The sequence below is a fragment of the Ascaphus truei genome, chromosome 13, assembly GCF_040206685.1.
Source record: "Ascaphus truei isolate aAscTru1 chromosome 13, aAscTru1.hap1, whole genome shotgun sequence".
Taxonomy (NCBI): domain Eukaryota; kingdom Metazoa; phylum Chordata; class Amphibia; order Anura; family Ascaphidae; genus Ascaphus; species Ascaphus truei.
In genome coordinates, this window is record NC_134495.1 from 40,439,592 (window position 1) to 40,462,957 (window position 23,366).

General features: G+C 46.0%; 1 protein-coding gene across 1 annotated transcript; it reads left to right on the forward strand.

Annotated features, from left to right (window-relative positions):
• The first annotated feature begins 127 nt into the window (after positions 1–127).
• LOC142465248 (uncharacterized) lies at positions 128–23,366 on the forward strand. Its single transcript, XM_075569248.1, is given in 6 exon segments — positions 128–208; positions 2,636–2,837; positions 4,270–4,473; positions 5,091–5,214; positions 20,543–22,107; positions 22,109–23,366. Coding segments are annotated over 5 exon segments (2,049 nt in total). The 5' UTR covers positions 128–208; positions 2,636–2,756; the 3' UTR covers positions 22,184–23,366.

Consider the following 23,366-nt stretch of genomic DNA (forward strand, 5'->3'; position numbering starts at 1 on the left):
CACTGATTGGTCACTGCTTGCCATGTGATCTCTCCCTCCCTGCCAAAGGGCTTCTGGGAGCTGTAGTCCTGCTCTTCCAATATTATAGTATTTAGAGGTAGATGAACTACAATTCCCAGAATGCATTGAGATAAAGAAATGGATAAGCCAATCAGTGCAGAGTTTTTCTAACCACACCCCTCCCCCTCCCACACATGGCTGCAGCAAGGTAATGATCTTCTCTGTTATTATTCACATTATATACACACAGCTATTGTAATACACAGACACTGTAACACTGACACACACAGCTATTGTAATACACAGACACTGTAACACTGGCACACACAGCTATTGTAATACACAGACACACTGTAACACTGACACACAGCTATTGTAATACACAGACACACACTGTAACACTGACATACACACACAGCTATTGTAATACACAGTCACACTGTAACACTGACACACACAGCTATTGTAATACACAGACACACTGTAACACTGACATACAGCAGCTATTGTAATACACAGACACACTGTAACACTGACACACACAGCTATTGTAATACACAGGCACACTGTAACACTGACACAGCAGCTATTGTAATACACAGGCACACTGTAACACTGACACACACAGCTATTGTAATACACAGGCACACTGTAACACTGACACACACAGCTATTGTAATACACAGACACTAACACTGACACACACACCTATTGTAATACACAGACACACTGTAACACTGACACAGCAGCTATTGTAATACACAGGCACACACTGTGACACTGACATACAGCAGCTATTGTAATACACAGACACACTAACACTGACACACACAGCTATTGTAATACACAGACACACTGTAACACTGACATACAGCAGCTATTGTAATACACAGACACACTGTAACACTTACATACTGCAAATATTGTAATACAATAGATTTCACAATTTCCACAGGCTCAGTACCACAAGATTGGTGTAAAGCAGGTGTAGTGCTATATTTAAAAAGGAAGCTAAATCACAACCAGGAAATTACAGACCTGTAAGCCTGACATCAATAGTGGGGAAACTACTTGAAGGTTTACTACAGGATTATATTCAGGAATACGTAATGAAAAACAAAATTATTAGTAATACAGCATGGATTTATGAAGGATAGATCATGCCAAACTAACCTTATTAGTTTCTTTGAGCAGGTAAGTAGGAATTTAGACTAGGTTAAGTTAATTGATGCACTCTACTTAGATTTTGCAAAGGCGTTTCATACGGTTCCACACACCAGGTTAGTGTACAAAATAAAGCAAATTGTACCCAGTGAAAATATTTGCACCTGGATTTAATACTGGTTCAAGGATAGACAACACACGGTCTTCTCTTTTGGAGATTTATTCAGCAGCAAAGCAAACCAACCTTTCGACTGCCATGCAGTCTTTGTCAAGGTGAGGGCTGACATACAAATCAAAAGTTTGTGTGTGTATATATGTGTGTGTGTGTGTGTGTATATATATACACACACACACCCCTATGCTTACCTATCTAGTCAATAGTCTAGTCTTTGCAGCTGGAAAACGGCACGAAACGGGTCCGCCTGTGACGACACGGCCCGCGACGGAGGTCCACGCATGCGCTCCATCAAGTACACATCTATGAGAACCCGGCATATGCATGCGGCACACCGCCTAGCGGTTGCACGCAATGGCAAACCCGGAGCTGCTTCCCCCTTTGTTGGCATGGCTACCAGAATGCGGAACTCAGCTCTAGTCATAGCAACAAAGCGCTGTATACGGGGTTGGAGCCAACCATCGGGTAGCAGTGACTCACATCTGACTATGCCCCTTGGTAATAAAAAACTGACAAAATAACCTAGACAGAAAGAGAGAGCGTGAGAGAGCGAGAGCGAGAGACAGAAAGAGCGTGTGAGTGAGAGACAGAGTGAGTGAGAGACAGAGTGAGTGAGAGACAGAGATAGATACTGGGTGATTATTATTTTATTTTTTTGTGCAGGGGATTTTTTTTTTGCACAGCAGGGGATTTTTTTTTTGCACAGCAGGGGAAAGCTACTGGCCACGAGCCAATTTCCACTCGCCAGGTGCGAGTGGGGGAACAGGCTTGTCAAACACTGTATGTGTATATATATATATGTATGCATGCTTTTGATTTGTATGTCAGCCCTCACCTTGACAAAGACTGTGTGGCAGTCGAAACATTGGTTTGCTTTACAGCCAGAAAGGACCCACAGCCCCTCACATCTGTCCCTCCCACTGCAGGGTTACAATGACAGAAAGGACCATTCCAAAGTGCAGGGAAACAGTTGCAGGCGAGGAGAATCCTACCCGTGCAGCCAACACAACATAGACAAACAAATTCTTTAAAGTACAGGTCTCCTCTAAAACAGAGATACAAAGTATAGCTCTACTCACAAGTTTATAATGCAATTCTCCATTTAATGTGACAGCCAAGAACAATGGAAAGACAACGTTTCAGGTGTCATGGGCCTTTCATCAGACACAGGACACACAGTCCCTCACATCTGTCCCTCTCACTGCAGGGTGACAGACAGGAGGGATATGCATTTAATTTTATCCTTTTCTGTCACTGCAAGGTCAGATATACATTCCTCTCTCTCCCCATGTGTAGGAAGATATTACTGTGAAGCAAGTACAATATACTGTATATCACTAACTGCAGAGGTCACCACGCGGTGAAACACTTCCATAAGAACCAGAGACGATTGTTGGTGCATCAGACTAACTCACTGATGATGAACAAGGACAAGAAGCAGATGACTGAGAGTATCTTGAATCACACCCTGGAGATTATCTACCTGCTGACTGGAGAGGTGAGGGCTGCTGGAGAAAGTCATAATGACACCCCTCTTATCTCCCTCACTACAACAGGGACATGCAGAGCGTTAATATGGGAGGTACTTGAGAAGCAATATCCAGGGACACATGTAATTAGAGAAAGCAAGAACCCAAGGGCAGGCAAGATGTTTGGTCATATGGAGAACCCAGGACCACATAAGGACACGATTGGCAGCAGGAGAGCATAGGGTCAGAGAAGGATGTAGTTTTGCAGAGGGGACTGGCACAGTGATTGAATGTACTTGGATCCAGGAAGAGACATGTTTGTGCTCAGGGAGAACCTGGACACTAATATATATGTGCGTGTGTTTGTGTGCTACATTATTTTGCAATTTCCACAGTGTCTGAAGTCCTGTGATGTTTACATATACTTTTTAATGGGATGTTTGTACAATCCATGATCTTTGTATGTATGTCTTTATTTATATAGAGCCATTAATGTACATAGCGCTTCACAGTAGTAATACATGTGACAATCATAAATAACAAATCATACAAATAACAGATCATGGGAATAAGTGCTTCAGACATAAATGCTACTTTTAGGAAGAGGAGTCCCTGCTCCGAAGAGCTTACAATCTCTAATTTGTAGGTTGGAAAAACATACAGACACAGTAGGAGGGCATTCTGGTAAGTGAGTCTGCAGGGGCCAAGAGTTATGTATCATGTATATTATTAGCCACTGTGCTACTCATATGCTTTAAGCAGGTGTGTCTTAAGGTGGGTCTTAAAGGTGGATAGAGAAGGTGCTAGTCGGGTATTGAGGGAAGGGAATTCCAGAGGTGTATGGCAGTCAGTGAGAAAGGTTTAAGGTGGGAGAGGGTTTTAGATACAAAGGGGGTAGAGAGAAGACATCCTTGAGCAGAACGCAAGAGTCGGGATGGTGCATAGCGAGAAATTAGGGCTGAGATGTAAGGAGGGGCAGAATAGTGTAAAGATTTAAAAGTGAGGAGGAGAATTGAGTGTGAGATGCGGGATTTGATAGGAAGCCAGGAGAGGGATTTCAGGAGGGGAGATGCTGAGACAGATTTAGGAAAGAGTAGACTGATTCTGGCAGCAGAATTTAGGATAGATTGTAGGGGAGACAGGTGAGAGGCAGGAAGGCCGGACAGCAGGAGGTTACAGTAATCGAGACAGGAGAGAATGAAGGCCTGAGTCAGAGTTTTAGCAGTCGAGCAACAGAGGAAAGGGTGCATTATAGCACAGGGGAGTCAGTGAGTTTGGTGCAGACATGTCAGTGATACAATTGACAGAATTGGTGGTGAGGGCACTGAATAGATTAGAGCTGTTAACAAGAGACGCGTCCCTCTTACTGCAAAGCAACAGATCTGCAGGATCATTAGACATATCAATTGTTGTCTCTTGCTCTGCACAGTAATATTTATGACGGTCCCTCTCATTATGTAGGATTATATTATTGTGAAAAAGCACGGTGAGCATGTCACAGACAGCAGCAGTCTCTGTGGGACAGAAATATTCTGCAGGACCCAGACACCCATCATGGAGAATCCAACTAACTCCCTGATACATGAGAGAAACAATGAAAATAAGCGGATGTCTGAGAAGATCCTGGAACACACCAACATCATCATTCACCTGCTGACTGGAGAGGTGAGGTATCAAGTTTTGGTCTTCGGCTGGAGTGGATACCAGTGGCAGGAACAGCAGGGAGAGCGGTAGGGGTCACAAGCAGAGGTCAGAGGCAGGTGGCAGATAGCGTAGTCAGGGTCACAAGCAGAGGCCAGCAACGAGAAGACAGGAACAGGACAATAGCAATAGCACAGCAGTAAACACAAAAACCTAGCAAGAGCTGAGGAACCAGTGTAAACAGGTACTGGGAGACAGGAAGGGGAAGTTTATATAGACAGGCTGAGAGGTAGAGCACAGGTGCAGAGGTGTCAGGTTTCATGGTCTGGAATGTTCCTTAGCAGAGCAGCAGCAATCCTGGTGGACAAGTATAGACACTACAGGCTAGAACAAGACATTGAGGGAGCGGCAGCAATTCCGGTGGCCAAGCATGGGTACAGCAGGCTTAGAACATGACATGAGGGCTGCTGGGCAGTATTGGATATTACACCTTTCTGTCTTCATTCAGCCTTTTCTTGAGCAATCTTTGTTCTATGTATCTGTATTTTCCTCTCTGCTCACCTGGCTTTCCATAAGGAAAAGATTCTTACAAGACCAATTATTATATCTGGATACTGAGTGGGGGATTCTCTGTGTTTCAGGTACCTATAAAGTGTGATGATGTTGCTGTGTATTTCTCCATGGAGGAGTGGGAGTATTTAGAAGGACACAAGGAGCGTTACAAGGACGTGATGATGGAGAAACACCAGAACCTCAGCTCACTGGGTAAGAGTAGGTCTTCTGTTATTCTAATAGAGATGTCAGTCATGTTTGTGTAACCATGCTGTAAAATGGATTACAGTCATCTCTCCTGCTGACAGTAAGGCCTGGTAAGTTATGGGCATGCCAGCAGTAATTATGGAGGTTTGCCCTCACACCCTGGTGAGGTGACCTATGTATGGATGGGAGTGGTCACATGCTCTGAATCCATGATTAGTGATGTCAGAGTTGTGCCAGCCCCCAGAGGATACATAAGGCACAGCACTGCTCAAAAGTTAGTGTGGTTCATAGGTTGTTGCTGAGTGTTGGAGGAGTTGGTAGTAGATGATGAAACAAGGAGCAAGTCTGAGTAAAGACTTGGGAGGAGACAGCTCATAAGACTGTGACCAGGGACCTGGCATAGGGAATATCTCTCTGAGGGGAGATAGGGAATCCACCAATTTGGGAAAGGACACCTTTCAAAGGGAAGTGCGGTGAACATGAGCGGCTGAGTACAACTGCTGTGAGGGGCAGCTGGCCCGCCGCAAGTCAATAAAGATGATCTTGTTAAATCATACCCTCGTGTGTAAGTGTGGAGTGATTACACAGAGGAGTGCACCACAGAGGAGTTCCTCACCAGGACTATCCACAAGCGGACGCTGGGATCCTAATGAGGTGGAGGCGCTGCACTGGATATAGGTAGGACTCATGCACACTATCTCAGCTGCCTGTCTGGGTTGGCAATCCCCACACAACATCATGCGGGAGACTCGGGAGTCCTGTTGCCGGCGGGTGCACCACCAGACACTACACTGTAATGGGGACTGGTTAGACCACAGGGGCCAATGTGAGATTGGATGGGTCAGGCCAGGTCAGAAAATCCGTTACATTTGCTGAGAGAGACCTGTCAACAGGACAGGCTTTTGCTAGGTCACTTGGAAACAGGGAGAGTGTCTGCTGCCACTTTGTGCTGCGTTGTGACGGACCTAGGGGTAGTCAGGGGGCTGATGGAGTTTGTCAGTTCGCAGGGACGACCTAGGGGCCTGAAAGGAGTTGGGGGTTTGGAGCCGGGCTATAGCTGTCCTAGTCACCTTGAGGCAGTGCTAGTTGGTAGGATGCCTAAAGGGATAGCCTGTTAACGTGGTCAGGAATTCTGGAGAGGGTCTGCGCTAGGCTAGCCAACAGTAGGTAGACGCCCAAGTACTGCATGGAAGAGCCAGAGTACTCTAGCCCATTCCAGACCACTTACCGAAGGGAGCACAGACTGGGAGGAAGGAGATACAGCAGACACAGAGAGAGTGAGCCTAGCCTGAGGTAGTGCAAACACGAGTCCAGCCTACATTAGGTACACAAGGTGGTGCATCAAGGTAATCTTTATTGTACCGGTGTGGTAGCTGCCCCGCAGAGAGGAGCTCCATGTACAATAATTCTAAGTACAGTGAAAGAATGGCGACCACAAGAATGGAGGATCCGCGCGGTGCGGAAGGTCCAAGATGGCGGACGGAGGATAATGGAGAGAGCGCACATGGCGTGTGTGCGGGTGAAGAGCATGCTACGGAAATGACTTTCACGAGCCTGCTGTGGAGTGGTGCTAAGGCTGTGGCCGCACCGTTTTGGTCCTGCCTAGGGCCGCGGAGTATTACTCCGGATGATAGCGAGGAGGACATTGTGATTGTGGGAGGTGGAAAAGAAGGATCTGCTTGCCAGCCGGTGAGCGCTATACAAAAAGCTACCTCAGTAGCTAAAGTGATTGGAAAAGCAAACCAAGATGGCGGCTCCCGCTTCCCTGGGAGACCGCGTGGGCTCGTTGCAGAGAATTCTGCAGTTGCAAAGGTTGCAGACAGTTGGCCGGGATTGGCGCCAAAGAAAGAACACCACCCTGTTGGGGGTAATGGCGCGAAAGCTGTGGCCGCGCCCTCCAGGACTGTGAAAGGTGCGGCCTCAATTAAACGACATCCTATCGAGCTGTGGGACCCGCCCATAATTGCTACTAGTGGGGGTGGTTTCCAGCTTTTTCAGATGAGGGTGGAGCTGGTCAAGGGAGTGACTGGCAACTCAACCCCTGCTTGTCAGTCGCGCGGAGCCAGTGTACAGAACAGACCGTTGCTGCAAGTAACTCCTACTAAGACAATGGCCTGTCCACAAGAAGCGACTACGATGGTCTCCACTCAACCCTATTCAGCACCAGGAGGCTTACTGGTGATTCGGGTGGCGGGCACCGAGACTATGGTGTGTCTCTGTCTACAATGCAGGCTACCCGGCGGTACCGTGGGCACAGCGGCACGCTGTCCGCAATGTGGCACACAGTACTTGTGGCCTATGCCTACATTTGTGCCCATCCAGACTATCGAACCCGCGGGGGATTCGGCTAGGCTGTCCTCCGGGTCCCCCGGTGCACTGTGGAAGGAAAGTGCGGATCCCGGAGAATGGGGATCGGGGCCGGTTGTTAAGGCCGAGACCGACGAGAAAGGAGCAGTCGGTCAGCGTACCGACCGAGAGACAAAAAGGCGGTCGCCACGAACGGTGACCCCGAGCAGAGTGGAAGAGGATTCCTCCGATGAGGAACCCAGAGTGTCGTCCGGTGCAGTGATCCGGCCTGTGGCAGTATCCTGTGGAGAAAACGGGAGGAAACTACCACTTACAGGGAGTATCGGTGAGAGGAGTCGGGTGTCGCCAGTGGAGCGGAAGGCCGAGAGGCGAAGTCCTTCCATTCCTGGGACCGGCGGGTCCAGCGGTGACGGGCGATCCACGCCCACCCTGCAGAGCGGTAAGAGCAGCCCTTGTTCTCACCAGGCTCCGGTGACGGCATCCGTGGAGGAGAGGCGGTGTGAGGCCCAGGCGGCGCAGGAGAAGGCAGTGGAACTTCCGGACGTCGTCCTGGAAGAAGAGATCCCGCATGGGGATCCATCTCAAGATGGCGGAGTTTCCGGTTCCGGTGATGACGTCACTTCCGGCGGAGGTAGCGGAACGACCGGAGAGATGACAACAACGCCTCGGCGATCGGGCAGTGCTTCCCGATCACCTGTGACAACAAAGAGCTGGCAGGCTGCGAGGAGAGTCGAGAAGGGTGAGGCTCAGCCAGCGGAGAGTCCTCGCAGTGATACTGGACAATCTAAGGGTAGAGAGCGGGTTGGAACCCCGCGGATACCATTTACCCGTCCATATGCCCAAACCCATGCCCTAGATAAAGCCCCTGTTCCAGTCACCTTTTCCCGGGGGTCCACGTCCAGTTTGGGAATGTCAGGAGGAACCGGTGAGGAACGGACTGGGGAGAGACTGGCGAGTTATATGTCCGATGATGGGTCGGTGGGTGGAGGCTATTCGGGGGAGGCATCTACCTCTAGTTGGAGCCCTAGCGTGGCTATCGTCAAATTAGAGGAGAGGCCAAAACGTGTGGGGTGGCCTAAGTCCCGATCTACTGGGACATCGGGAGTGTCTTCCTGGGGGGACACAGAGGAGGGAGAATCCCTAGAGTCAGAGCCCAAGAAGGTTAGGGAGACCCGGTGGTGGGCCCCATTATTCGAGGGTTATGTGGGATGGATGGACCGCACTCGGTTTCTACTACACAGGGAGGATGTAGTAGATTACTGGTGGGCTAAGGGGGAATTTACGCCGGAGAAACGGCAAAAGGAGATGCAGGAGCGGTGGTTTCAAATCTGTCACGGCAGTATAGAGCCCAAGGGTCCCAGTATACTGACAGACCCCGTGGACCCAGACGAGCCCCTGTCATGGGTGTTGCCAGGGAGGGCAGGGAATGCTAATTTAACTCGGTGCAGCCGGGCTGAGAGGGCTGCACTGTATATAGGTAGGACTCATGCACACTACCTCAGCTGCCTGTCTGGGTTGGCAATCCCCACACAACATCATGCGGGAGACTCAGGAGTCCTGTTGCCAACAGGTGCACCACCAGACACTACACTGTAATGGGGACTGGTTAGACCACAGGGGCCAATGTGAGATTGGGTGGGTCAGGCCAGGTCAGAAAATCCATTACATTTGGATCCAGCAAACAGGAGCTCAAATTACACTTTGTGTTTTTGTTGTGAGGTTTATCAGGAACAAGAAACAAGATACAGAGCCGGGCAAACAGAGGCTCATCTCTGTCACTCAGGACGGGATATTTTAGAGCAGAGGATCCCAACCTTTTTTCTCTCAAGGCTCTGTATTCATAATGCTCAGTTGCCGATGCCTTTTCAATAGTGCGAACAGGACACACATGGGACATGCCACTTCACACACATACACGCGGGACAGATTGCTGCACACGCACACAGATCACTACATACAATAGACCGTTTACAGACAAAAAAGACAGTCACAGCAAAAATAGACAGGACAGTGTCACAAGAAAACGTGAGCAGGACAGACACACACCATAGTAGAACAGATACAAATAGTAAAGACACACGGGAGAATACATACATACACACACCACAGGCGAACAGATATATGTACAGGACAGACATATAACACAGAAGAACAGATACAAACAGGACAGAAAGATACACACATCACAGGAGAAAAGACAGACACACACAGGATAAAAAATACATATGAGACACAGGTCAGATACACATAAAGTACACACAGAACGGATGCACACACCATAGGAGAACAGATACACAAAGGACAGACACACGCACATGAGATCAGGTACACACAGGACAAACGCAGATAAAGGAAAACATATATAGAAATGACAGACAGACATACACACACTACAGGAGAACAGAGAAACACAGAGGATTACACATTGGAGAACAGAAAATCATAGGACAAAGATATTGACCACAGATCAGATATACACACATACACAGAGGCAAGACAGACACACATAAGAACAGATGCACACAGGTCAGGCAGACACACACTCAGGAGAACAGATGCACACAGGAAAGACACAGACATAGGAAAACATATACACAAAGGACAGACAGACATACACACACTACAGGAGAACAGAGGCACACACTGTGACAGAAGAGGCAATGCAGCTCATAATATTAAAGGTTAAGTCTGGCCATTGCCCCTACCCTGGCATTGCCCATACCCATCATACAGGATAATCAGGAGTTAACATAGTATCCCTCTGTATAATGTGATTTGGTTTATGTATGTCACTGTTTAGTTTAGGATGAATATATTTTCTGTCCTCTTTGTGTGCAGGGCTGGTAATTCACTCAACCAGCCTGCACACAGAGATAAGGTTCTGCTATCGAAAATGTGGGGGGTGAAGTGCTCCAGCCATTGTTAGGATTGGGGAAGGGTGCTGACTCAGCTCTGGGGAACAATGCCTCTCCCAGCAGAGGCTTTGTTCAGCCCAAACTCTGCGGGGCCTATCTCTGCAAGAGATATTGGGCTGGGTAGGAGTCCCATAGGCATGATTCCCATTGGCTAGTTTGAAGTTCCCACTCCTCGGCAAGCCCACCTCTGTTGACTGCTTAGGGGAACGTTCAGCTCCCAAGTCCTGAATTGGCCCTTCACAGATGAGCCTCAGCTCTGCGATTGGTCCGTTCGCTGCATCTGTATGATGATTGGTCAGTTCCACAGATTATTCAGGTCGTAACATAGTAGGTGTCATCCGAAGTTTGTGTCGGAGAAACTAAAACGAGGCTCATTGTGGAAACGAGCGGCCTATTTGAACCCGCTAGAGTGCAAATAGCATCCCTGGACTATCGTGGTACCCAAGGCCTTGTGTTGTTGCCACGCCAACCCCTCCTCCCGTGCCCACCTCGGAGTCCGAAGAGTCTACTTCACCCACCCAGATACCGACACCAGTTGGCAACCCCCAGATACAGACACCACTACCCCTCCCCCCCATTTGCAGACACCACAAACCTCCCCCCGCCTCTGGCCAGGCCCAAATTTCAGTTCTGGCTGACAGTGCCCCCCACAGCTACCGGGCCTGGGACACTTCCCAAATCTCTTCCCCTGTCGGCGGCCCTGGTGGTAAACAAAGCGGATGGAGAATGCATGCTGCTTGGCTAAGCTTTGGAAGCTGTGCCTGAAACCTAGTTGAGTTAGGATCCCGCCCCTTTGTAGTCCCTCTTTTGAGTGAGGTTGTGCCCCACTGTCTGTAGTGCTGCGCCTGTTGACTTCGGTTGAAATAAACTTGTTTTATTTAACCTCTTGCTCGGTCTGGTGTGTGTGATCCCAGTGTTAAATGTCCTGGTCTCCTTTGACAGGCTCTTTTCTGGTGGCAGTGGGGGGGGACTACTAGACTTCGATTTTTGAGACCTCAGGACAAGAGGTTGTAGGCACAATACTTGGTGCAGTTTACCTCACTGTCCCAGTAGCTATCGACCGACAATCGAGCTAGAGGATGGTGTCCAAGTTCAGGACCTGGACCAAGGAAAGCATGTGAGGGAGTACGGTCTGCCAACAGAGAGGCATAGAAAATCAGTACTGGTGGATGATATTGTCAACTACGAGAGCCATTCGCGCAGTGCCCCGAAGACATGGTTGTGGACCTAAATGAGGTACAGTCCCAGCGCCCATCTTGGAGTCTAAAGAGTCCAGTTTAGATAGTGAACCCATGCTACCAGTAGTTGGGAACACGCTGGCCACTGAGATCATGGTGCTCCGCACTCAGTCCGAAAGCCACACCAGAGTTGTAGACGATCATGCTTGAAGCGATTAGACCCCAGTCCACAAGCAGTAGCTGGAGCTCCAGGTCCGACATCTCCCCCCGGCTCATATACAATACTTTTGCCTGGTTTGATTAGATGACTGACGACATCGACAGGTACCTGAAGTAATTTGAGCAACAATGCTTTCTCTACCATCTCCCGGAGGAAGATTGGGTCAAATGCCTCTCCCCCAGCTGAGTAGGAAAAATGCAAAAGCCTACCGAGGGATGGATCGGGAGGATGCCGGTGACTACCCGGTGGTAAAAGCACTGCTCCTAATGCTGTATGAGATCGCACCCGAGACGTGCAGGACACAGAACAGGGTCCAGAATAAGGGTTCCCAGGACTCGCACACCTATTTCATGGCCCAGTTAGTCAATCACGCCAAGAAGTGGGTAATCTGGTGTGCAGTGAATACCTTCAACGTGCTCCTTGACCTACTCGTGAAAGAGCAATTTTTACTCAAATGTATCACGAGTTGAGGGAAATGGTCATGGACCTCAAACCAGCAATGGCTCAGCAGGTTGCAACAATGGCTGTTGAGTTCCTGGTGGCAAAAGGTTCTGGTTTTGAAGCCTACTCGACAGAACAAGCTCCTTGCTTGTACATGGTACTCAGGCAGATGAATGATACTAATTACACGGTAGCATTCAACAGGGATTTAGAGAGGCAGAAAACCTACCACATACATATACTCAAAGAGTATCATTTAAGTAGGCCAGCATTGATGTTTGTATGTAACCCACCACTGGGAGATCAGGCAAGCCAGGCGCTGCCTGACCTCCTTGGGGAAGCTTGGCAGGGAGGCTCCGTGGAGCAGGTGGGGATCGGTCCCCAACTTGCCTCCCCCAACTGGAGCAGGTGAGAGAACTGTTAGGGAGGTATGATTGGCTGTTCACAGACAACCCGGGCAAGACGTCTCCCAGATCCCCCGGTCAACAGCGGAGATCAGAGGCACTCTGCAAGAATTCCTACTGTGTCTCCACGGAAGTGAAGCAGAGCATTGTGTGAGAAATAGAGAAGATGCAGGTCCTAGGGCTATTCTCCCCATCCCAAAATCCTTGAACCTCATCGGTAGTCTTAGTGCTTAAAAATGATGTGCCCACCCGGTTCCGTGTAGACTACCATCTCAATGCCCAGACCGTGTCGGATGCCTACCCCATGCCCCACATGTATGAGCTGTTAGATGAACTCTCAGGGGCAAGGTTTCTGACAACCAAGACTCTCAGTAGGGTTTACTGGCAGATCCCAATGATCCAGGGGGTGCGGGAGAAGTCGGCCTTCATCCCGAGTGGTTTGTACGAATTTTCAGTCATGCCGATGAAGAATGCACCAGCCACCTTCCAGCTCCTGGCCAAGCGCTTGCTGGAAGGGATGCAGGGGTATGTCCGGGCGTACTTGGATGCCCTAGCAGTATTCAGACACTTGAGAGGCATCCATATCAGGGAGGCAAGGTTGACTTTGAAGCCAGTCAAATGCCAGATCAGGATGGCGGAGATCCTGTACCTGGGGCATTGGGTAGAGGGCGGGAACCGCAAATCTAAGCCAACCAAGGAGGAGGCTATTGTGCAGTGGCCAGGATCCAGAAACCGGTGTTAGAATTTCTGGGTACCGCCGGCTACTACCGTTTGTTCCCAGGTATAGCGCCCCAGCCAAACCCGGACGGACTTGACAAAAAAAAGACTTCCCTGTACCGTGAACTGGTCTCTTGCGTGCGAGACATCAAATATGCCCTAGCTAGCGCTCCAATCCTGGCCCCCGACTACAGAAAGCAGCTCCTTGTACAGACTAATGCCTCCAACTTCTGCATCAGTGCTGTTCTTAGCCAGGGTGGCGATGACTGGGGCGAACATGCCATTGTCTACCTTAGCCACAAGTTGATCGGGAGGCTGCCTATGCTACCATAGAAAACGAGTGTCTGGCTATTGTCTGGGTGGTCAAAAAACTATAGCCCTACGTGTATGGGAGACCCTTAAGGTAGTGACCAACCACAGCTCATAATTACTTTTTATTTGACCGCACATTTTACTTACAACAGAGGGGTACGGCAATGGGCACGAGTTTTGCACCGGTGTATGCGAATTTGTTTATGGGGTGGTGGGAATCACTGATATCAAAGGCCAAATACAAACGGAGACATTTAGAAAGCCTAATGCAAGAAACATGCTATTAAGAGCCGACAGCTGTCATCCACCTGCCGTGATCAGAGGTATCCCCAAGGGCCAGTTCCTTAGACTGAGGAGGAATTGCTCCACAGAAGAGGCCTTTTCTCGTCAGTCTGAGGAATTATGCCATCGCTTTCATCAGAGAGGTTACAACCTAGAGCGTCTGACCAATATTCGTAAAGAAGTTGCATAAACTAGTAGAGAGGATCTATTAAAAAACAGACAGGGGGATCCAACCAAGGACCCATTAACCTTTAGTAAGAACAAAACTAATAGAGGCACCAATTTCATGAGGGAGGATGTTCCACTTATGATTACACAATACAACAGATGTAGTAATCAAATTCAGAAAATCATTCGTAATCATTGGAACATCCTCCAAATGGATGGGAGCCTGAAAGACTGCGTGGAAAAGGGCCCCCGTTTTGTTTATCGCAAGGTAAAAACCATTGCTACTTATATATCACCTAGCTATGTGGCGTCCTCCCCTCCTTCCATCAGAAAATTTGTAACAAAGGGATCATACAGATGTATCATACAGATGTGGGAGATGTAAGATTTGCCGGTTTATGACACCCTCACAACAATTCAGAGGTTGTAGATCTAATCAGGATTTCCCGATCAAGTCGTTTATAAATTGTGACACTCAATATGTGATCTACCTACTGACTTGCGGTTGTGGAATTAATTACGTAGGGAGGACCATCAGACCCCTAAAAAACAGAATACTCGAACACATCAGACTAATCAAGAAAGGGGACACATCCCACCCTGTCTCAAAACATTTTACACAATGCCCCAAAGGTAACATCAACGGACTAAAAGTCCAGGGAATTGAGAAAATCTTCTCCAAAGAAAGAGGAGGGGATTTACTCAACCTCCTAGACCGCAGGGAGGCTTACTGGATATTTATGCTTCAGACCAGAACTCCCTGTGGTCTAAACGTAGAATGGAACCTGTCCCATTTTTTGCATAAATGATTGACTAATTATATCGTAATAGTCTAATAGTAATGATAGAAAATAACAGCATTATCTTCCTAATACACTACTGTCTTCTCTGTATGAGATATTCCATGGTGGTCTTGTTTTGACTAAGTTTGCACTCTACCTCCAAACAATTTGGGAGCCCTTTAAAATTTACAAACCATATGGTAGTTGTTAAAATTATAAAAATAAGTACCTTGAGTTGCCATCAGTCAGAAATACAACTCTTTTTCGTTACATCAATTATTTGGATTGTTGACTGGTAAATTAGAGGTTCAAAATGAAAAACTGTTGGTATAAGAGTACCATACATTTGTTCTTCCTCAACCTTGGGGACATTGAAGAGAAGACATATCAAAAAAAGTCTTGTTAATTGTATATTTTGTTTTTAATTTAATCTCTTTGTATGTATATGTTATGAACAATGTTTCACAATGCACATTGCATAATGGGGATATTGTTTTTTATTAGGGTGTTATATGTGTTACACTGTATGTCTTTTTATATGTGGGATTGGCATGGATAAGTTTCACCACTCACAACAAGTATATCTAATAATTTGATTCTATATTGATTTGTTCTTGTTGTGTGCTGTTAGTAAGTTTTTTGTCCTGTTAGTTCTAGTCTCTGTGTACTGCGATGGCCTTTAGTGTGAGCGCGGGGGACCCGGTATGATTGGTGCAATGTCGGCTGTTCAGCACTCTCATTGGTGATGCAGCGACATGTACCGGCCTATTGGAGACCCGCGGTGACGTTACTATGGGCAGGAGTAGAGACGCAGACTAGATGAGCCCTGTTAGCCTCACGCTCCAGTCTGAGCATGCGCGGACAGTGACTGGGGGCGGTCCATACCCACAATCCTCTGGGTCGTTGGTGCGGCGCCACGAGTGACGTCACGTGCATGCGCACTGGGCGGACGGTGTAATTTCACGCAGATTTTCCCAATTTACCTATTATTATCTAGGTATATAAGGTGCCTTATCCTAGCACATCCCCAGGTCCGAAACGCGTAGGCGGTTCCTGTCTTTGTCCCCCAAGGGGGTATACATGTCTTTCTGCATGCACGAATAAAGAACAGCAGTTTTACTTCACACCTGGCTCCCTGGCTGTGCGCCATTCGTTTTTTCTTCTGCCTGTACCTGGATTCTGGATCCCTCGTGGCTGGCACGCCTGTATATCACCCCTGGAGATGACGTGAGTGGTTTTTTCATGGGTATTAGACTCTTATGGTTAAGTCTGACGACTGTCATCTAGTACTTACAAGTCTATATTTCACCCACCCACTCCCACTGGTATCTCCAGGGTTAATGTTTATTATCCACTGAACTGGATGGAGTCACCCTGGGTTTGAGCACCCTATTTTTCTTACTTATCTAACTTCCCTGTAAAGGTTGACTGAACCACCATTGTATATAGGTATTGACACCTTATATTATCCCTAGCCTAGTGTGCAACCAATGAGGATCTTTTGAGTGGGTCTCTTTACCCACTTTATAGGTTCTGAAAGGAACCTGAAAAGATCCTATATACAGTATAGCATTCTGTAGAAAAGGGTAAGTGGATAACCGATATCTCACAAGGGGGTCAGTTGACCAGAGGCTGACCATATATTGACATATATAATATAAATGTTCACATAGGACTAAAATTCATAACAATAACATTTTAATAATAATATACATATAAACAAGTGAACATATACAAAGTGTAACTAAAATCTTCATGACGCCTAGATGTATATATTAGATAGAAAATCACATGTACCTGTATTCCATATAGTGAAATCACCATGTACTCTATGGTATATATGGTATGGTAGGAGGAACAGCGGTATGATGTGTGTATATATAGGGAACACACCAACACTAATAAAAAGGTGCAGCAGCACAGTTGATAGCACAAAGGCTAAAAAGTCCTATATAAGGTGTATACTAAGCATAGGAAAAAACATATAATTAAAGCAAAGCCTACTGTGTAAAGCAGATATCTCAATTAGATCAAGTTCGTAATCAGTATATTTTACCACAGTAGAGATGCATATGCTAGTTCAGTAGTAATAGGTCAAAGCGGCATGTGTGTGTATATACCCAAGAAGAATATCTCACATATCCTGCCTGAGTGATCCCCGTAATAGAGATGTGGACACTGCCACAACTGACAATCCAAATCAGTATAATAGGAACTACTGAATGAGATTTAATACATAGGTATAATGAGCAAGCCACGATACCGTGGTCCCTGTGAGTAGATGGTAAAAAACATAAACCTATGCATGATGTATATAGTGGCTGTTTAGTTTAACTGAATTTAGAAAATTCTGTAGATAGTAATAAGGATATAAAGGACAATAATCCAGTGCTGGATAGTATCTATGGTATCTACAAGTAGCGTGTAGTAAGTGTATCATGTAAGCTGACGGCACTAATGGCAAAATACCAATATACAAGCCGTGTAGTTAATCTGCTGCTGCTGCACCAAGATGGCGTTGCCTCACTTAAGGACATCACCGTCGTGACGTCCTCAATCCCCGATTACAATCCTTGTTTTTGGTGCCTGAGGCACAGGGAGATGGCCTCTGTGAGGCTTATTTCGGCCTGTATGTAATGTATTTTGTGTACCCTCTTCCAGAAGAGTTTTATTACTGTGTGATATCTAGATGGGGGAACTGTGTGTCCTGGGGAACCGGGATTGTAAAAAGCACTTTTAGTCCCTGTGTCCGTGTTTTCCCCACACAGTTAGTAAGCCAGCATTGTCCTTTGTGTTGTTAGAATTTCTTTTTATGCAGACACAGTAATTCACTTAGCTGGGTTGCATATGGAGAAATGACAGTTCGTGACAGAGATTGGGAGCACTGTGAGTATCTGGACAATGGTGAGTGTGGAAGGACTGTAATTCAGGTCCAGGAGCTGGTTCTCGGCGATGAAGAGCTTTTGTTTTCTGAGATGCTGAGGGGCATACCCCACAGGGGTTATCTGGCTGACTAGGGGAACCGTTGCAGAGTCTCAGGCACACATGCATGATTCCAATTGGCCAGTTCAAATCTCCCAGTTGCCAGAAGCTCACTCCCCGATGGTTGGTCCAGAGTCCCTAAGCCGGCCCCCTTCTCTGATTGGTGCAGCCGGATGAGCCCTCGTCCTCGTGCACTGTCACGGTCTGTGCTCTGATTGGCCGGCAGCTTCTGCTCCAACAAAAAGATAGAAGCGCGAGGGCTATGTAAGTAGCATGGATGATCAGAGTGCTAGACAAGTTTGGATGTAATGAGTGCTCGCCATAAATAGGACGGGACCGAGAGGCCGAGGTGGGGATGAGTAAACACTGACCAAAAGCCGCGAGTTTACATCCAGTATGCAGGTTCGTTGTCGTGTAGCTGGGTCAGAGTTAGGATAAGTAGAGTTGGAGGTATACGCGCCGTGGTTGAGGGTAGGAGACAGGAGGGTAGTCAAGGTCACTAAGGTGAACTGCAAGGCACAGCAAAACAAAACAAGACAAGGTACAACAGAGTGCTTGCGACCAGTACAATGTCACAAGTAACACTGTTATGCTCAGCCAATTTGCATAGGCAAACACTGAGCTTATAAAGGATGAACAGCCAATAACTAAATATAGCTGCAGAAGCTGATACTACAATCAGAGCCCTGATTTGTTGGTGGTCAGAGTCTGCACAACAGGCACTGATGAGGCACCCGCTGCAGGAAGGTCTGAATCAAACTCGGGGGGCGGAGCCTACACCCAATGCTGACCTCACAGGGTGGAGCCTGCGCACGATCCTCACAGTGGATTGGAGACCGTGACGTCATGGCTGGTGGGCTATTTTGAAAGTGCTGCTTGCAGAATGGCACTGAGAAGCCAGGGAATACGTTGTTCAGGACAAGCCTTCTGAAGCAGGCTCCTGCACCTAGTTGAGGCTAAATTTTGCCCCTCAGGCCCCAGTTGCTGAGTGTTATACTATGATTGTGTGATTTGTGTGTTTGATGGCTTGCCAGAATAAACTTTCATTTATTCAACTCCCGTGTCCGGTCTGGTGATGGTGATCCCGGTGGAAGAATGTTAAAAGTTCTGGTCTCCCGTGACAGACCGGAGCAGTGAAGGCACATTGGAGAGACTCCCTTAGAGGGGGTTCCTTTTAGCACAAGTCTGGTGTTCTGTCTAAGAGAATCGGAGTTAGTGAGGGAACACATGCTCCTGATTGGCTGCTCCTTGGTAATGCAGTCAATCAGAATGAAGGAAACTGCCCAACCCCCTGTCAACTGCCCTGCTTTCTCAATGCTCCTCATCCATTTCATCCTCCCACGACTCCCCGGGGGTGCTAAACCCCTGCTGAGAAACACTGTTTTGAAGGATCCCAATAACTGTCTGGGTTCCTCTAATCTGTCCCTCAATGTAATCAGAATACTTCTGGAGTCGTTCCACATACCAGATATTTGTTTCTTTTACCACTATATCGCATTGAAGGGAATTAGATGATACTGTAAAGGAGATATTGAAATACTCTTAATTACCCATTTATATCAGGATATAAACATACAAAACAAAGAATGTATATATATATATATACATATATATATATATATATATATATATATATATGTATATATATTGTGACAGAAACCAGGGGATGGTAATAAATTCCATATATAGGGCTCCCAGGATACTGAACAGTTTCTATCCTGTTTGGCCGAGAGGGGAAAAGCCTCTCCCCAAACAGGTTAAATTATTCTGTTCCTTTTTGTCTAAAACTGAAAAGTACCTTGTTTTGTTGTTGGAAGTGGAAAAGCCACTTCCACCCTGCGTTAGGGAAAATCTAAGTTAAGTTATCGCTCAGGTGAGCAGCTTTTTGTTTTGATGTGTTTCTGTTGTATGCACTGTGGCAGTCTCAGTGCCTGGGACTGAATAAACCAGGAATAGCCTGTTTAAAGGAACAGCACGTGACGCCTCATCATTTAACCTACCCTAAAAGACCGTGTTCTAACAGTCCTGGACAAACGGCGGAGCCCCGTAGTAAGCTGTTTGTCATAATATATATATATATATATATATATATATATATATATATATATATATATATATATATATATATATATTTCACATAACAGTAGGTTTCTGAAAAGTTTAGCTCCAGTGGCATTTACAGCACACAAATGCATTGTCAGGGGTTCTCTCACAGAATACCTTTTATCTGATTCCCACCATAATGAGTCAGGACATCCATTCTGTTATGCATTTACTCTGGTTCCTGGTATTGGATGTGGGCTTCCAGGTGACATTTCTGAGGGGCAGTTATACATCTGTGACATTTTGTTTGCTCAGCTAACTTAACCCACTGTGATCCAGGAAGGACTAGAACATTTTAGTTATCAAAACCTATTTCAATAGATTTGTAGAAGGTACCTATATAAAAAGTAAATGAACCCCTGATTTGCTTTCAATTTTGCCACGGTACTTCTTTAGCTTGCAGTATATTTCAATTGCAATTTGGGACGTGCTTTATACTAATTGAAATGTTCAACCAGTAATGTTAAATGATGTTTATGCTATTAATTAACTTCTTTTCACATTGTGCGTTTATTTCCAACAGATAAACCCATAAGCAGAAGTACACCTGCAGGATGGCACACTCCTCTTTGCTCACCAGATCGTGTGAATGAAGATAACCGTGTTATTAAAAGTGATCAAGGAGCAAATTACTTGAGGCAAAATGACCCAAGTAAGATACAGAGAAAAGCTGTGAGAATTATGGCTAAGGAATCAGGCTCACGTGAAGAAGAAAATCCCACAGCCTCCCACATTTATACACTGAAAGAACATGAAAATGCATCTGCTCATATTAAGAAGTGGGACAAAGGAAACACCAATGCTCAGGAAATTCCCAAAAACATGTCAGTAATGAAGTATAAGTGCAGTGAATGTGGTAAAGACTTCAATAATCAATCAGATTATACAATTCACCAAAGAACACACACTACAGAAAGGCTGTATAATTGCACTGAATGTCGGAAATGCTTTACTAGTAATTCAGCTCTTGTTAAACATCAGATAATTCATGAGGGAGTGAAGTTCTTTCCTTGCTCTGAATGTGGGAAACACTTCTCTAGTAAATCATTTCTTTTTAGACACCAGAGAATTCACAGAGCAGATAAACAATTTTCTTGCTCTAATTGTGCAAAATGTTTTTCCAAGAACTCACATCTTGTTAAACATCAAAAATCTCACACAGGAGAGAGACCATTTGTTTGCTCTGAATGTGGGAAATGTTTTCCCTTTAACTCAAAACTTGTTAAACATCAAGAATCTCACACAGGAGAGAAACCATTTGTTTGCTCTGAATGTGGGAAATGTTTTTCCTATAACTCAAATCTTCTTGCACATCAGAGAATTCACACTGGAGATAGACCATATGTTTGCTCTGAATGTGGGAAATGTTTTTTCTATAACTCGCATCTTGTTGCACATCAGAGATTTCACACAGGAGAGAGACCATTTCTTTGTGCTGAATGTGGGAAATCTTTTTCCCGTAAGCCAGATCTTGCTAGACATCAGAAAATTCACACTGGAGAGATATATGTTTGCTCTGAATGTGGAAAAACTTTTTCTGAGAACACAAGTCTTGTTGTACATCAGAGATTTCATACCGGAGAGAAACTATTTGTTTGCGGTCAATGTGGGAAATCATTTTCCCGTAAGTCACATCTTGTTCAACATCAGAAAATTCACACAGGAGAGAGACCATATGTTTGCTCTGAATGTGGGAAATCTTTTTCTGAGAGCACATCTCTTGTTTCACATCAGAGAATTCACACAGGAGAGAGACCATTTGCTTGCTCTGAATGTGGGAAATGTTTTTCTACGGGCTCATATCTTGTTGCACATCAGAGAATTCATACAGGAGAGAAGCCATATGTTTGCTCTGAATGTGGGAAATCTTTTTGTCAGAGCTCACATCTTATTAGACATCAGAGAGTTCACACAGGAGAGAGACCATTTGTTTGCTCTGAATGTGGGAAATGTTTTATCCATAACACGCATCTTGTTGCACATCAGAGAATTCACACAGGAGAGAAGCCATATGTTTGTTCTGAATGTGGGAAATCTTTTTCTCAGCTCTCAAGTCTTATTACACATCATAGAATGCACGCAGGAGAGACCGAGACTATTTGTTTGCTCTGAATGTGGAAAATATTTTTTCCATAAATTAAACATCGAAAATTCACACACATGAAAGAAACGTGATTGCTCATAATATAGAAAATGTTTTACCCACATTTTGAAGCTTGATAATGATCAGAGACACCAGAGTTTAAATATATAACATTAAAAATGTCACTGTGAGTATCATGGAAAGTTCAAGACATTAAGGGCCTTATGTGAGTGAAGAGGCCCTTAAATTAAAGTTATGCAGAGCCTGCAGCCAATTTGCCCATTAGGTACCTTCATTTTGGAGAGAAATAGAAGTAAAAATGTATTTAACATAGGGTTTTCTTTTTGGTACACTGTATACCCTCCCCCCACTCAAATCCAGCAAAGGCCCGCTGCAGTGTTTCCCGTGTCCTGTGCCTGGCTGCTGCCATTTCCTGCATGACCCCTGCTGAGATGGGGCCTTTGATGCATCCTAGATCTGGGGCAAAGTGGCACCCTTGTTTAGGGGATTGTTATCCCTTTCCTGTCTGGATTCCCTTTTATTTTCACATTTCTGTTATGTGCAGGCAACTGCCCTAGATGTCCCTGTAGGTCAAAAAAGCCTATACTGTAGGGAACAATTAGGAACAAAATCTTTACAATTCCCTTCCTGGCAGTTTTGCTTAAAGACTCACGTGGGGAAGCCATTTATGTGCTGTGTTGTCCCTCCTTGGACACGCTGGACCATGTAGTAACCCCCTGCCTCAGCACCCAGCCTTTTGTCCATACCGGCTACAACCTCTCATACTGTAATATGTATGAACGTTTACTACCCTCCAATTTATTTTACTACTGCTTGCTGCTGAATTGTATGTTAAACCTTTGTGTACTGTACCTCTATTAAATTTATTCTCATGCCTTGGTATTGGCCCATGTGATTCTTAGTACTTGGTTATCCTGTCGTATAATGTATTGTGTGGCACTTGCTATTGTCCTTTCTTGGAGCTCTGTAACCTTGGCTGTCGCTTGAGTGCCATTGTCCTCTGTAACCACTGAAGGATAATATAGACTGATGCTAATCTTTGAAGTAGGACTGACTCCTTGTGTGAGTCAGTGATTATGAGGAGTGGTTGGGAGTGTGCCCCTATATAAGAGCGTTGCTCTTGGGTGGGTTGCCCCTCATAGCCTGATCAGTGTCAACTTCCTAATGAGTTTAGACTACGATTGTTACTTTGTATGCACTGTGTTTTTGCCTAGTTTTTCTGGGTTGCTTCTGGGAGCCCTGA